Source organism: Arvicola amphibius, chromosome 14 (genome assembly GCF_903992535.2).
Source record: "Arvicola amphibius chromosome 14, mArvAmp1.2, whole genome shotgun sequence".
Lineage (NCBI taxonomy): Eukaryota > Metazoa > Chordata > Mammalia > Rodentia > Cricetidae > Arvicola > Arvicola amphibius.
Window position 1 is genome coordinate 3,649,645 of NC_052060.1, and position 15,973 is coordinate 3,665,617.

The 15,973-nt window shown below is 46.9% G+C and overlaps 1 protein-coding gene across 1 annotated transcript; it reads left to right on the top strand.

Moving 5' to 3' along the window:
* The first annotated feature begins 11,032 nt into the window (after positions 1-11,032).
* Positions 11,033-13,329, top strand: LOC119800619 (protein S100-A15A). Its single transcript, XM_038310768.1, has 2 exons — positions 11,033-11,182; positions 13,153-13,329. Exons 1-2 carry the CDS (start codon positions 11,033-11,035, stop codon positions 13,327-13,329), a joined length of 327 nt encoding a protein of 108 aa, XP_038166696.1.
* The last annotated feature ends 2,644 nt before the right edge of the window (positions 13,330-15,973 follow it).

Below are 15,973 nucleotides of genomic sequence, written 5' to 3' on the forward strand. Positions count from 1 at the left end.
GCCTCAGCCTCCCGAGTGTTGGAGTTATACGCGTGTACCCCACGTCTAGCTGAAAATAGCAATTTCTTTTGGTGCTTCCTGCCTCCGTTTCCTGGCTGCTAGGATTACAGACGTGAGACACTATGCCTGAGTTTAGAATTTATTTTTGCAAGTCATATGAAATGCCATCCCATTTTTCCTCTCTGCATATTTATCCCCGTACCACTTATGTACTAGGCTGTCATTTCCTAAGATCTACAGAGACCCCCCCACACCCACGGACTGTGCCTACCTCTTTCATGGCTTGTTTCCGCTTGTGTATGCTTCCACACATTTCCGGTGTGCACACTTGTAATTCCAGCATTTCCGGCATGTCTGCTTTGCTCTGCTGTTCTGTTTCTGTGTTATCAACCCATCACTCTGTCGGTAGAGTGAGTTCATCACCTTGCTAATTTTCAGAATTATCTAGACTCTTCCATATGCATTTCAGAATTGGTAATTTTGTTATATTGATTCCTATGTATTTTAATATTCTTTTGAGTTTATTTACTTTATATGTGTGGATATTTTGCCTGTATGTATGTTTATCTGGTACCCAAGGAGATCAGAAGGGGGAGTCAGATCCTCTGGGTTGGGGATCAGACAGTTGTAAGCCACTGTGTAGGTGCTGGGGGTCAAACTGGGTGCTCTTCACTCTTCAGCTCTCATTTTAATATGCTTGTCCTACGGGCAGCGGCATTCTTAAAGTTTCTCTTGGTTGATGCTAATTTGCACCTGAGTCCAAGTAAATGATCATTTTTAGGTCTCCTTAAAAGCCCCTGGTGAAGGCCAGAATGACCTTGGAGGGTCCTTGCTGTGAGGTGCAATTGTCCTGGACACCCACAACAGACCTACCAAGAGGTAGCTGAGAGCCGGGGCATGGAAACTCCTGATTCCCAGGGCGAGAAGGCTTAAGGGAGTGCTCAGTCGGCAGTGGTTTCTCTGGTGTCTTCCTGGGCCACAATGCTGAGGGCGGTGCACATCAGCTCCTAGGACCCCTCCCACCACTGCATTCAGAGCCTCCGCCCAGATCTCTCCTAGACCTGGTGTCTTTCCTAGGTCCCTGCTTTAAATAGGCAGCCAGTTAGTTACTACTGAGTGCCAGCTGCTAATTTGATGACTTAGCTGATTCAGGGGAAAGCCACTCTCAGTTTGTTGTGGGGCAAGTCTGGTGCTAGAAGCTGAGCACATAGACTTCTCACCAAAATCCCTTTCCTCCCTGAGTCCTTACTGAAGCATGCATGAGCCTATTTAGGGGTTCAGGGAAGATCCTGATAGAAACCTAAACCCATGTCAGTCAAGGAGAACGAAGGTTCTGGGCACATCCACAGCACCGAGAAACCTCAGGGGTGGAAAGGAATCACGACACATGATGAAGGAACTGGAAGTGATAGCCACTGCAGCTGGAGAAGATGAAGTCAAGTGAGCTGAGGATTGAGGCTCTTGGCCTAACTGGAGGCCAGTTCACCTATAGCTTTGGGTGGCCCAAATTTATACTCAAACAGAAATGGGAACCCCGCACCCAAACTCTCTCTGATTCTCCCTCCATCATACTCTCTGCCTCTGTCTCTTCCTCTCTCTCTCTGTCATTGTGAGTGGAGTACATATTTATTAGCATGGGTGAGCGCATGTGTGCATGTGGATATGTAGAGGCCAGGGAATGATAGAGTGTCTTTTCTTGATCCCTTTTCACATATTTATTTATTTATACTTTATTTTTGTTTTTCTGAGACAAGATCTCACTCTGAAGCTCTGGCTGGCCTTGAACACCTAGATCCACCTGCTTCTGCCTCCCAAGTGCTGGGATTAAAGACATGTGCTACTACACATGCCTGTATAATATTTACCAATGGAATCATTCTTCACCCCCTCCTTTAGAACCTTATTCTTAAAAGGAATAGGTAGTTAAAGATGATGATGAGAGGTTTAAAGAAAACAAAAGACTAATATTCTCCCAAACAAACAAACAAACAATTGGAACTTGGAAAAGTAGTGTCCACGAAGACATCGGAAGAAAACTCATAAGCTTATATTTTTAGAGTCAAGAAAGATATTGCCTTTGAAACTAGATTTAAAAAGGAACATTCAGAGAAGAAAAAAAAGCTATTAACTACAGAATAGATTTGCTTCCGAATTTCCCGCCAGTGTTGGTAGGAGTAAGAAAGTAACACAAGTGCTAGAAGATGAAGGTGAATAAAGACTAGAACTAAAAACCAAGCAAACACGCGAGTAGTTGGCCATAGCAGAGCCCAACCAAGACTGAAAAGTCAGGCTTTCATTCACACAGACATTGAAGAAGTCGAGGAAATGCCCCTTCAATATCGTCATCATACCTGTTGATTGTGTCCTCATTATCCCTGTACTCACGAAACGTGTTGATCATGCTCCTCATGACCTTCTCAGCGTTAGTGCTGCTCATTTTTACTTTCAAAAGTCTGCAGGGAACAAAGAAAATGACCCTGTCCCCCACCCCCACACACGTGGCGAAGTGCACACACACACATGGCTAAGTGCACACACACACACACGTGGCTAAGTGCACACACACATGGCTAAGTGCACACACACACGTGGCTAAGTGCCTGGGGACTGAGGGAAAGAAGGCTAGGGTAGGGCAGAAAGAGTTTATTGCTTTCAATGTCATGGAAGATTCTTGTTCAAAAAGAGGAATGTAGAAACCTGCCTGGGACCTTTGTTTATCTACTCAGGAACTAAGAGGACAATATAGGTAAACCAAAGTTTAGCAGTGAACAGGATGCAGAAGCAAACAGAACTGGGAGGTTAATATAAAAAATGATTGAGCCCTAAGGCAGGGTACCCAACCACATGGAATTTTTAGTAGACCCCTATGTAGGAAGCATCAAAACCATCTCTTTCAGCTTCAGAGTCAAGGTTAGAGTGGTGTAAGCGGGAAAATGACCTTGGTCATCTGCTCACTGACCAGCCTCTGTCAGGGATAAGACATTGAGGGCCCCCTCATCACTATTTCTAAGTTCTTCATGAAATAGTGTGTAGGCTCCAAGTGTGAGTATATACGGAAGATTGTAAGTGGATATCAAAGCCCAGTCCTGGACTAGTTAGAGAAATTCCTATAGCACCCTGGGAATAAGGAAACAAGTATTGATGACCACAATAGGCACCAGCTGAACAGGAACAACTATCTTGTTTCTTTTGCTATTGGGTCAGATTGTCTGTTTATAGAGGTTATTGGCATTATATTTTTGATGTGGGGTTTTCTTCTGTTTGCTGTGAATACCATTGGTGAATAAAGAAACTGCCTTGGACCTGCAGCAGGGCAGAACTTAGGTAGGCAGGGAAAACTAAACTGAATTCTGGGAGAAAGGAGGCAGAGTGAGAGAGACAGACTCCAGTACTTTACCCATTAAGTCACTGCCACATGGTGATACACAGATTAATGGAGATGGGTTAAATTAAGATGTAAGAGTTAGCCAATAAGAAGCTAGAGCTAATGGGCCAAGCAGTGATTTAATTAATACAGCTTCTGTGTGATTATTTCAGTTCTGAGTGACCAGGATGAACAAGCAGCCTCCTCACAACAAATTGGCAGGCCAACGTGGTTTTTTAAATCCACGTAAAACCTAAAAAGCTAAAAAAGGAATCCTAGACACAAACTAACAGAGTTAAGCATGGTTTGGTAGCAGCATTTTCTTGGGTGGGCTCTGTTTGCTAGAAGTAAGCAGAGGCATGGCTTCTTTAAGAGAGGTTTTCTTGATTTAGCGGTAGCAGAAAAAAAGCCGTGCTGTTTTGAAAACTGTGGCTTCCTGGACCGTACTTCCAGTATGAACTCTGACGAAGTCCTGCTATAGATGTTTAAATCAGATTTGTGAACAGACTACTACAACTTGCTTAATGGCAACACAGACTGGCTTTGTGCCTAAAAATGGGGCTGTGAGCATGGCTCTCAGACGTAGCAACCATCTCCGCTATGTTGGACTGGGAGTGGCAAGCAAGCAGTGCTGTATTTTCCCTAGCTAGCAATGGCACTGCTTAAGTTCATAAGAAGGGCTTAGCATTTTACGAAACACTTCTGTCAGAAAATAATTACAGATACACAATAAAGACAAATTAAGAAGGAAAAGACCTCTAAATGAGACACAATGTATTTTAAAAAATGTACGTAGGCTTGGGAGAGAGAATAAAAAGAGTATAGAGTGTTGGAAAGGAAGTAAATGGTTAAAACAATGAAGCAAAGTCTTTAAAAAACAGAGTACAGACAATCATAGAGTAAAGGAGTAAATATAATAAAATAAATATTAAAAAGTAATAGAGTAAAAATAAATAAGCCACATAAAGATGGAATTTACACAGAGAGTCTAGATTATTATATTATTATTTTCCTTTGAATTTTTTTGACTGTGAATGAGCTAAATACAGAGGGACATTTTATTGTATGGCTGCTAAGATAAACCAACATATATATTTTAAAGGTATCTTGAATTTAAAATATGGGTCTAAGGATATGTTGCTTCTTCTGTTTCCACAGAAGATGAAAACCTGTGGATTGCTTTTGGACTTATATGATTTGATGGACCAAGAGCCCCTGAAAGGTTTGTGAACACCCCCAAAAATTACTTCACCCAATAAACATCAGGAAGCAGTTTGGAGAAGAACTACACCCATATTCCCAAATATTATTTGTAAATGTTTCTTTATATTTAAAGGGTGATATGCTATAGACATTTGCATGGGTATGGATCTTGGTTTATTGATACAAATTTAAGGTCAATTTTGTTATACTGTGTATATGTATTTATACTCTTGATTAAGGTATTGTGTTTGTGTAGCTCATTTAAAAATGTATTGTATAATTAAGAAATAAAGGTTAAGAGATAATCATCTATAATAGTCAAGCTTGTAGTCATGTTAGTTAGGTTTTCTAGATATACAGAGATATATTTCATTTAGATAGGCATTCTTCAAACCTTTCACAGACTACAGAATATGGCATTTAAAATGCTTTAAGAACTTAGGACTTTTCATGACAATGAGACACATCTGCTCCTGGCAGCACCAGTCTACTTCAAAAGGAAGATGGGCATCGAAGAGGCTCCTTATAGAGTTGGTTAGCCACTTGGGCAAGAAACTGCTCTTGCCTGGACTGCTTGGTGAATTGGACATGCAGGACCCACAGAGAAATGACTGCTGAACTTGTCTAAAGATGAGATGATCTTTAGGGGCTCCTGCTTCAAGAAAGAGTCTGCTATACATTCTGCAGGACACAGAAAAAAGTGACTGACAAACTGCCAATATAGGCGGAACTGTTTTTGAAATTTCCTAATTCGTGGAAAAGTGTGCTGGATACTATGGCCTGTAGGCTGAAGATGGACAGAAGAACTTTGGGTGTCCAGGCAGTAAGATGTCTCTGTTAATTCTAGAGTTTTAGAAGTTGCTTACAATGTACCTCCTGTTTACTTAGGTAATATTATATCCTTCTGGAGTCTTTGATGGAATTGAAGAATTTATAGTTATAGTTTTCCTTAGTTATAATAAAAGATAAAGTAGATATAAATATTCTAACTGTAATTATTGCTTGATACCTGCTTTGTTATATGTAATTTTACTGTGTTAAAGTTAAAACCTTTCTTTTCATTTAAACAGAAAAGGGGAGATGATATGAGATTGCCCTCTGTATGCCATGAATACCACTGGAATAAAGAAACTGCCTTGGCCTGTTGATAGGGCAGAACTTAGGTAGGCGGGGAAAACTAAACTGAATGGTGGGAGAAAGGAGGCAGAGTGAGAGAGAAGCCATGTAGCCCCACCAGAGACAGATGCTGGAACCTTACCCAGTAAGTCACTGCCACATGGAGATACATGTGGCAGATTAATGGCGATGGGTTAAATTAAGATGTAAGAGTTAGCCAATAAGAAGCTAGAGTTAATAGGTCAAGCAGTGATTTGATTAATACAGTTTCTGTGTGATTATTTCGGTTCTGGTAGCCAGGACAAAAAAGTGGCCTCCCTTCTACAATTTTGCTAAGTTTTTTTCTTTTTTTCTGGCCTGTTGATGACAGGGCGGTGGCTAGCCTCAGGTCCCACAGGGTTTCCTAACCTGCAGGTAGCAGAATGGGCTAAGAGAAGGGCACCATGGCCCTGAGATACAAGAGGCAATTGCCTACTTAACTTGGGCAGAGGAAGGTTCTGTGGAGAAGACTGGTGAGATGTCTACACCTGGACACAGAGTAAGTATCTTTATAAGTTTGGGCCTTGCTGGGGGCTAGGAACCATAGGGCTACTGATGCAGTCAGATTTCTGCGGCTTTTCCCTACTTCATGTGGGTAAGACACACTTACCACGCTGTGCTAGGCATTTCCAGTGACCTGGTTGTGCACCTTCCAATAGTACTTATTTGGAGCAGAAGTGTTGGAGCCCACAGTGAATGCATAGCTGACAGACCAATAGGTAGATCCAGGGGAAGTGTATCCATCAATGTCCACATAGAACAACCCATTTTGCAGAGCTGCAGGAACACTTGTCTTTTAGAAAAGTTACTGTCATATCTGTGGAAACCTTGTGAAGCCATGATTCTTCCCTTCAAAATGGGATTCATTCCCAGAACACCTCAAGAGTGTAACCTCTGTTGGGCAGTGGAATGACCGTGCTCCATTCCCCACACCGTGAGGCCTTGGAACAATGGCATTCACTCTTTGTTTAACAGTTAAACTTACATAGAATCAACCCCACAAAATTACCCTCTAATGGACCACACAGAAATTTCTATAGAAGATAGGCACTGAGTAGGAAGGCAGCAGGCCCCACCATTGCTAACAAACAAATCTGGGCGTCCCCATAGCTGGTTATCACCAAAGAGATTAGATGAGGAGAAAGGGTGAATTCAGGATTTGGGGATGTTTAGTAACTTTATCTAATGGTTTGGAATGTCAAGTACTTCCCCTTGAATGCTGGCTCTTCCCTGGGTCGGGTCACCTGTTCTGGAGTACTGCTTTGTCAGGTTCCACCTGCCCCTCATATTATCATTGTCACAACTACGTCTGTGGAAACCTCGAGGAGATCAGCCTTTACTCTTCTTCTCCTTGCTGCTTCTATTTCTTTCCCTTACTCTCCATTCTTCTCTTTACTCTTCCCCTTGTTCTTCTCCTTCCTCTTCTTCTTTCTCTTCCCCATGCCCCCTTCACTTCATTTTCCCCCTTACATGAAAAATAAAGAAGACGCAGAGTAACATGCTTAAGTTAATTCTTTTACTCTCAGATCCTCGCCTGCAGGAGACATCCAGTTCTGAGCCCAGCAGTGGTACTGAGGCTGGTACTTAAGGCCCCCGATACAGAAGACTCTTGTCCAAACTCAATTTGGCACTTGGATGGCCAGCAGATGGGCAAATGGGAGAGAAACCCTGGATTGCTAGGGTCTTTGAGCCTGTGAGGCAGCATTGATGATTGATTGTCCACCCGACCGTCTACACATTTCTACAGATTTGTTCTCACAGCCAGTCAAACCCACGTTGATGTTCCGAGTCCCAGCTTACTTCCATTCCTCTTTAATTCTCATAATCCTAACAGCTAGGCTGTTTCATTTCAGCTAAAGATCCCCTGGCGTGTGCAGAGTTAGGCAAACTTCACAAGTTTACTCAGCAAACAAACTGCAGAAAATCCTACTTCAAAGCCATACGCCGGAGAAGCTCCCCGGGCTCGTCAGCACCTGCTCTCTGGGATCCCATGGTCCAGGGAAAGGCACGGTCACTTCAGTGCATCGTATGGCCAGATGCTTGCAAGGTCTGGTGAAGAGGACAAGACAACACCGGTGCCACTGTCCTCTGCTCCCCACTGTCTGGAGTCTGGAGCAGGGCATTAGGTAGTTCAAACCTATGCAAAGCAGCCCGTGTAGGAGTTGGTTGCCATGCTGCTAAACCTGTTATGTCCCCAACATGTAGAAAAGTCTTTTTTTCCTGGTTAGGTTTACTTCAAGCTGTTTTTGAGGCCATTAACTTCAGAATTATTATTGAAGGATGTGACCTGAGTGGATGGGGCCAGGAAGGAAGGGCAGGTAGCATAACCTGGGTGTCTAAGTCACTTTCGGTGCATAGAGTCCCTGCTGGGGTGGGCTGTGACCAGGGAGGGGGCAGGAGTCCCTGCTGGGGTGAGCTGTGGTCAGTGAGGGAGACAGGTCAGGAGGAGGTGCTGGTCTCTGGCAAGCAACCATTTGGTTATTAGATCATCATTCCATATGTGATGTCTAGAGCTTAAAAAAAATTATAGAGTATTTGTATAAGTACCGAGAGTGTGAATTACATGATTTTAAGGTTTTCATTTATCTGTGTTTCTAAACTATAGATATTGCAGTGGGAAATATTTTTTGAATTATTTTTTAAAGCCTCTAGCTTGTCAATTTCTTCAGATAAATTCCCAGGGAATGCTAGATGAACCAAAGATATTTAATAAAACTTTTTATGGTTCTAGCTTGGCACTTCCAAATAGTTGAGAAAACTGAGTTGTGTTTTTAGCATAGAAACACTATAGGGGCTCAATAAGCCTCTTGTCTGGTGAGGAGATTGTTTTGTTAGGTGAACACAAACTGGGAGAGGCACTGGCTTAAGTCCTTCTATGACTAAGCATGCTATAGATGTCGTGGTTCCGGTGCTGGTTCTGAATCCTGGTGCTCTAGTCCATTCACCCTGTACCCTTGAGCAACGCTGCAGCGTCTCCCTTCAAGGTCTGTAGGGGAATCTTTGGAGACGCTGGCGCCGAAACTGTTACTTGTTCTTTGGCGCCACCTTCTGGGAGAAACGCTCATCAGCCTGTGTGGGCCCAGGAGTGCTACAGAGGTGGAGAAGGCCCAGAGGCTTGTACTGGGGTGCGACGGAGAGGAGAGCTCTCTTGTCCCCTGAGAGCTAAGTGGCACTTGTGAAGAGGCCAGCTCTAAGGACTGGACTTCTCCGTGGAGTTACTTCCAGGTTGTAGCTGGCTGCTTCCTGGTGGTCAAGCTGGTCCTAGCACTTTGTCCTTCGTGCACCCCCCGGGCCACGAACACAACCTCTCAGCTCTTTCCACACAGAAAGTCGGACTTCAGCAAAGGCACGTGCACAGGGCCTTCACCCTTATCTGCCTGCTGCCGGGAGCTTTGGTCTTCTCAGCAATCATGGCATCCTGTGAACTCCATGCCCAGAGCGGGCTGTGTTGCTCCACACCGCCAAGCCTTTGCCCAGGCAGTCCCTCTGCCTAGAACTCCTCTATTCCTGGAACAAATTAAAATTTCTCTTTGAGACACTACTCAAATAGCACCTCCCTAAGTAAAATTTGCTTAATTTTTCTGGGAGAAGGCAGCTCTTGTTGAGTGCTCTGATTGCCCTATAGTTGCCCAGAGTCCATGGTAACCATGTATAACTGTTAGCCCCGCCCCTTGAATTGTCTTATTCATAGGGCCTCCGTGGAGGGCCTGGCATGCGGCAAGTACTCATGGATACTTGTTGAGTGAGAGGGTGAATGTGGTTCATCACTGGAGATTTGGGAGGTTCACTTCTCGGGGTAGGCTGTCCAAGGAAGGTATTTTTAAGTGTGGCCTTGGAGCCTGGGAGGGGGGCGTGGTTGGGATGAGTCCTAATAGGAGTTAGTGGATGGATAATGAAACCTTTTGTGTTTCTTAGGTGTTTCAGATCCTGGAGGTAGGTCCCTAAAACCAGTTGAGTTTATCTTAGCAAGGAGTGTGATGATGTCATCCCAGGAATGCAGTTAAGGTTTGGTCCTGCTGTAGAAGAACCTGTGGAGAGTCACACACTGGCTCATAAATGAGTGGACCAGCAATGGGCAGGATGTTCTGTATGATGGGAGTTCCCCTGCTCAGAAGGCTGCCTTTTGTCTGATTTCCAGGATCACGCAGAGACTAAGCTGTGGACGCTGAACAGCCTGACACCAGGAGTCACAGGTTAGTTCCTCTTCTGAGAGCATCCCGGGAACTGTGTGGGCTGTGCTGGGTGTGTGCAGATCCTAGAGAGCAGAGATCCTCAGTTTGACTGTTCTGGAAACATGCAGTGTGGATGAGAATCCCAACAACGTGGTCTAGAATTCCAGAGGACAAGGACGTCTTTGGGCTTGTCCTCAAAGACAAAGATTTGAGGATGAATCTAGGTGTAGTGCTTGTGTTAGCTTGGTAAATTCCCTCACCTCTTTGGATTTCATTTTCTCTTCTGGAGAATGGGGTAGTGATGCTCAACTCCTCTGGGCCCTGTGCGGATTAAAGGGGATAATGCAGAAGGTGCCTTTCCTGTCATCTAGCTGGCACAGAAGTGGGACGTGGGGCTGTTATGATTGCTGTTTGCACAGGGCGTATGGAGGCAGCAGCTGCCTGTGACCCTGCCTCTGTGGGAAGTCTGGAGTAAGCGGCCATGGGTATCAGAGGGGCAGTGCACAGAGCTGTGGGAAGGCCCCGGGGTTATGGAGACCTTGCTGGGGATGGGGATGTCAACTCCTAGAAACCGCATTCCAGGTGCTGTGGGGACAAAGGTGTCAATGCCTGTGTTGTCTGCATACTCCAGGGAGAAAGAAAACACATGAGCAATACAATGCCCGGCCTGATTCTCCTGTGCAGTTTAATTATTTTATACTGTACTTTATACTGGTAATTTATACTAGTGTTCTGCTGGTCCCATAAAGTGGTTTACTGTAGGGGAAGGGATCTTGCCTTTTCAAGGACGTCAACATTTTCACTGAAAACAAAACAACAGTGCCTTGCTTCAAACCATCTTTTGCTTGTTTCTTTCTTGAGTATTAGGAGGAAGGAGGCCCCTTCTGGATCCAGGAGGCCCTCGGTCCCAGTGCAGGGACTCAGTCTGAGGCCAGGCAGGACAGTCAAGTTCACATGGAGCCAGTGAGAGCATGAGGAGCCCCCCTTTCTGACACAGCACGGGACCGTGGGCAGAGGAAGAGTCCATCCTGTTCTGGACGTCGGCAGATCGGGGCCTGCCCCCTCCCCACAGACCTCACTGACCCAGTGCCTCCTCTCTGCTCTGCAGATCTGCCACACCCTGCTGGGCCCAGCAGTCATGCCAGACACACCGGTGGAGGACTCCCTCTTCCAAATCATACACTGCTTCCACCACTATGCCGCCCGGGAGGGAGACGTGGAGACCTTGTCCCTAGAGGAGCTGAAAGCCCTCCTCCTGGAGAGTGTACCGCGTTTCATGGACACCCTGGTATGTCAGGTCTGGGGTTGGAATGGGAGATGGGAGAGGACCGAAGTGCCCAGACTGTGCTGTTTGTGGGATGGGAGCGAGTGCTGAGGTGTTGAGGTGCTGAGGTGGCGGAAGAAGCTGACTCCCACGAGAACCTTCTGTTCCTGGAAGGAGGATGGAAGAGGGAAGGTGTGAGGAGGGCAGGGTTTGCTTTATTTCCTGTCCTTCCCTCCTCTGAAGTCACCTGCTTGGTTTCACTCCAGTCCATGAAAAGCTAGTCTCTGAGATTCAGTATGACACCACGCCTGCTGATTCTGCTGTCTCGTGTGTCCTGTGAGCATGGGCTCAAAAGTGTTCTCTGTTCACAGCCTCTTTAGCCAGTAACAGTGCCCCAAACTCAGACTCTCTCTGTAAGCCTTGGAGCCTAAGTCCCTTCTGCTGCGAGTCTGATGGGCACGGGAAATATAACCTCTTCCACTTCCCATGCCTAAGACTTCTTGGAGCTGGACGGGGCCAGCCTCAGATCCTGGGCTTAGAGAGCCTGCTTGTCCAGGCTGTCATTCATCGGTCCTAATCTCCAGTACTGTGTTCTTAGGATCTGCAGCACCGAAGAAAGCACCATGTTGCTTTCTGAACCCTGTCGTGTCCCCGGCTCTCTGCCCTACCCTCTCGAAAGGAAGTGAGACTCAGCTCGTTCCTGTGAAATAGCTTCTTCGCTCACATCCTCTCGAGAAAAAAATATAAAAGACAGCCTCATGCTCTCTGGAATGTTCCTCTGAGAGCTTAGAAGACAGGGTGGAAGTTTCTTGCTATTTGTTTTTAGGAAATCCTTTCTCTTCTGGGAGCCTTCCTTGGCGGTTCTCCTGGATTTCCCAGGCCTGTGATCATGGATCTGTGGCCTGCCTTTGCTGCAGGGCTCTTGAGGATAGGGGCATAGCTGGCACACTTGATAGGGATGGGCATCTATGAGAGCTCTTGTCTTCTCTGGGTAGGAACTCCGTGGATGTGATGGGGTTATAGGATGGTGGGCCTGCTAACTGGAGAGAAACTGCCGGCCCTCCCCCAGGGGTTAGCAACTGCATTTCAAGTCTGCAGCTACTCGCCCGTCACCTTCCTTCCCTCAAAGGTTTCCCAGATATTCCATTCTGAACTTGAGCATATCCACGTACACCAGGAACATCCTGCCGAAACCTGCTTTCCCTGTCACCCCCAGTTCTCTTCCACGTCCCCCTGCCCCCATCCGTCATTATCTTCTCTCAAAATAAGAACCCACAGCTTTCCTCATGCTTGTGTCCCCATCTCAAAGGGCCCCTTCCTGTGCATTCTGATCTTCAGCCTCAGGGTCCTTTGCTTGGACATCCTGGACAGCTCCACTGGCCGATTCTCTGTCCTCCCCTGCTTTCTGTACTGTCTAGGTGAGCCAGGTAGACTTTCATAAACAATGCCTAGGCGGGTGGCACGCGGAGATATGCCCTGCTTGGAGATGGTCCTGCAGTCACACAGGAGATGTGTGTATGCATGCAGATAGGCTGACCTTCCCTTTAAGGAGCTCTCAGCGTGGAGAACGAGGCAGTGTCTTGCCCTCAGGAAGCCTGTACAGGTGACTCTCTAGGAGAGCTTGTATTGTAGCTGCCAAGACAGGGCACAGCCACTGCGTGTATGTGAAGTGGATCCGGGGACACCAGGCTGCCAAGTACTGTCCAGGACCTGCTCACAGTCCTCCTCTGAAAGGGACAATTTGGTCTCTTGTTTGGGCCCATGCCACTCTAGGTCCAGTGACCCACGTTGGCCACCAGCACCTGTGCCTCTTCAGCCTGATTTTGTAGCATGCGGTGATCTTGCCGCAGACATCTGTGTGAGGACTTGTTTTCCGAATGCTCCTTGTAGGGGGGTGATACTGCGGGCATCTTCCCATGTCCAGTGGGAGGAGGGGTCTGGAGGACAGGTGTTCCGGATGCTCAGTGGGTATTGATCGTCTTTGTATCCCCCAGGGCCGCAGGCAGCCCTACTACATCACAGAGCTGTTCCGGGCAGCCGACAAAAACAAGGACAACCAGATCTGCTTTGACGAGTTCCTGTACATCCTGGGCAAACTGGTGAAGGACTATCACCTGCAGTTCCACCGGCAGCTGTGCACACACTACTGTGCCCAGCACAACCTCTACTAGAGGAGCGCACGTAGTCTCACCACGGAAGCCAGTCCCGGGAGGCCTGGCCTGATTATGAATGGCTTTTGGAGCTCAGCCATGTATTCTTCGGTGTGCACACGTGTGTCCAAATAATATTACAGATATTTCTGGGAAGTACTCGGGGGCATGGTTCTGGGTTTCCACCAATGTTCAGTAAAAGAAGTTTAGTCTTTACTATGTAGAACACAATTGGGTTGTCCCTTGCTTGATCGGGGGAATACTGGCCATGAATCCAAGGTGCCTTTATCTGCTGCAAGAGATACAACCTTGTTATCAGAAATCTTATGTGAAGTGTGAAATGGCCCTCTGGTCTGACCTCAGTGTGTAGGGAAGGGAAGGGGTTCTTCTCTGAGGCAGGACACCGCCTGAGAAGGAAGTAAGGCCTCCCAGATTTGTTACTGACCACACACTCACTGTACATGCATGACTGGGGGGGGGGAGCCACAGGGATAATGGTGTATACATGGAGCCCTCCCATAAGTCTGTGTGCACAAGACACGGCCGAGTCCTGGGAAGGACCAAGAAGGAGGTGATTCAAGAAGATGTAATAGCAGTGGAGACTCACGTGGCATGTCTGGGACTAGCAGAGCGCTGTCTGGAAATAAATGTCCAAGGGGAACATGCACTTCGTTTACTCAGGTGTACACCGAGATTTGGATTTTATCCTTGAAAATGGGGCAGTGAAGTTTGGGTACCTTAGAGAATCCATCTGGTGGGGAGGACTTAGAGACTCATTAAGGGGTTCCTGCTCATTGTGGAAGGGTCAGTAGCTACACAGAGGGACAGGAGGGAAGGAGGAGAGGAGAGATGTGTAAACATCAAGTCCCAGTCCTCAAGGACAGATTGAGGGAGAGGAGGTGCCCGGGTGAGACCCAGGTATCTGTCACTGGTGATCCTGGGAAGATGATGCTTGTTGTTGACCTGGGCGTGACCCGCATCAGCATGGGTGTCGCCAGTGTGTCAGGGAGCACTGTCCACTTGGTTCTGTGTATGTTGAGAAGGGCAAGGCAAGTGCTGGCAAAGCCAATCATCCAGCCCAACAAAGCTGCAGGCGCCTGCCACCTGCCATAGGAAGAGTGCTGAGCAGAAGCTGGGAGTTGTCAACCAGGGAAGGCTTCCTGGAGGAAGAGGGGTTGGGTGTGGGGATGACTGGTGCTTCTCTCGACTCTGAGCTATTCGTGACTCAGTGGGCCAAGTCCTCCCGTGGCCCCTGCCCTCCTTGCTGCCCGGCTGTGTCATTTTTCTCTTTCTTCCCAGAAGCCCAGAAATCTGGAGGAATATCCCAGGAAGAATAGGAAGAATTTTTTTTTTTTTTGCCTCCGGACATTTTTAGTGCCCATCTTGATGGCCTGTCTCTGCTGAAGACTCTGGGTCCTGAGTTTTTTTTTTTTTTTTTTTTTTATTTTTCTTTTTTTTTGTTTTTTTTTTTGTTTTTTTTTTTTTTGTTTTTTTGGGTCCTGAGTTTTCTGAGAGCAAGGACTCATCCCATTGCTTTCCTCTGTGCGAGTGTTTGCCTCTGTTTCCCCTCAGGGTCTAGTTCCACGGAGGAACAGACTTCCCTCTCTCTGCAGCTGGCCTAGTGTCCTCCCATGATTAGTTCAGCATCTTTGAGGAAAGAAATCGGGAAGGGGACCTGTGAAACTGTAATCTAGTGACTTAGGCCTATGGTCCTCCGGTGACAACTCTTGACTAGTTCTCGGTTATATCCAAGAGCCAGCAGTATCCTGGTTACTCAGCTGCTCTTCCTCAGGGCCCAGGCAGGCCGTGTTTGTTCCCTTGAGAGGCGGGGGGGGGGGGGGGGGGGGGGGGTCATATGACCTTTCAAGGTCGCCGGAGCTCCAGCAGCCTGAGCACTCGGCCCTTACCCCAACCCTTCCTGGTAGTTTCCCCACCAGTCTTGCTTCCTCTGCCCTCATTTCTCCAGACCCTGGCTATTGAGACACAAACCTGGGGACCCAGTCTTTTCCTGTAAACACAGCCATGTAGCTCTCACTGGAGATTGCTCCACATTGTCAGGTAATTACAAATTCCGCCTTTCCTTCAACCTGTTTACTTCCTATTTTAATTGAACTCGGAGGTCATAACCTGTATTCCAAGTCAGGTCTGGGGACCTATCCCCAACAAAGTCAATTAAAAGAGGAAGATCACAAGCGGAAAGCAGAAAAAGGAGATTTATTCATGTGGCCACACTGGAAGTGCAAAGGAACCCGGGGAGCTCGCCAAGTTCCCGAAGGAAGATCAAAATTTAAATGGTGGCCCAAGGATATGCACGTGGAAGTAGCCCTAGTCTAGGTGTGGAGCTACCTACTACTGCTCTGGGCTTCAGTCCTGCAGGGCACTTTGGGGAGTGACTGGAATGGTGTGAGACCCTTTTTCTAGAGTCAGGCCCCTCTGGCTGGTGCCTTTGCTTCTCCTACCTTGAGCTCCTTGCAGGGACTTCCCATTTCTTTGGGGTCCACCGTTCAAATAGTCTGATAGGTTGAGAGACACAAAGTGTTTCTTTAGAATGTCTTCATTTCTGCCCAGCACACACATGTGGCTCCTGCTGTCGACAGCCCTGCTGCCCCCTTAGAGGGATTATCATCGATGTTGAGAGCTCACAGACCTACTAATCAGCCTACTG

Excerpts from the sequence above, each read along its gene's own strand:
- LOC119800619 (XM_038310768.1), top strand. The coding sequence starts at position 11,033 with ATGCCAGACACACCGGTGGAGGACTCCCTCTTCCAAATCATACACTGC. Across the intron at positions 11,183-13,152 it reads CGCGTTTCATGGACACCCTG|GGCCGCAGGCAGCCCTACTA; the intron begins GTATGTCAGGTC and ends TGTATCCCCCAG.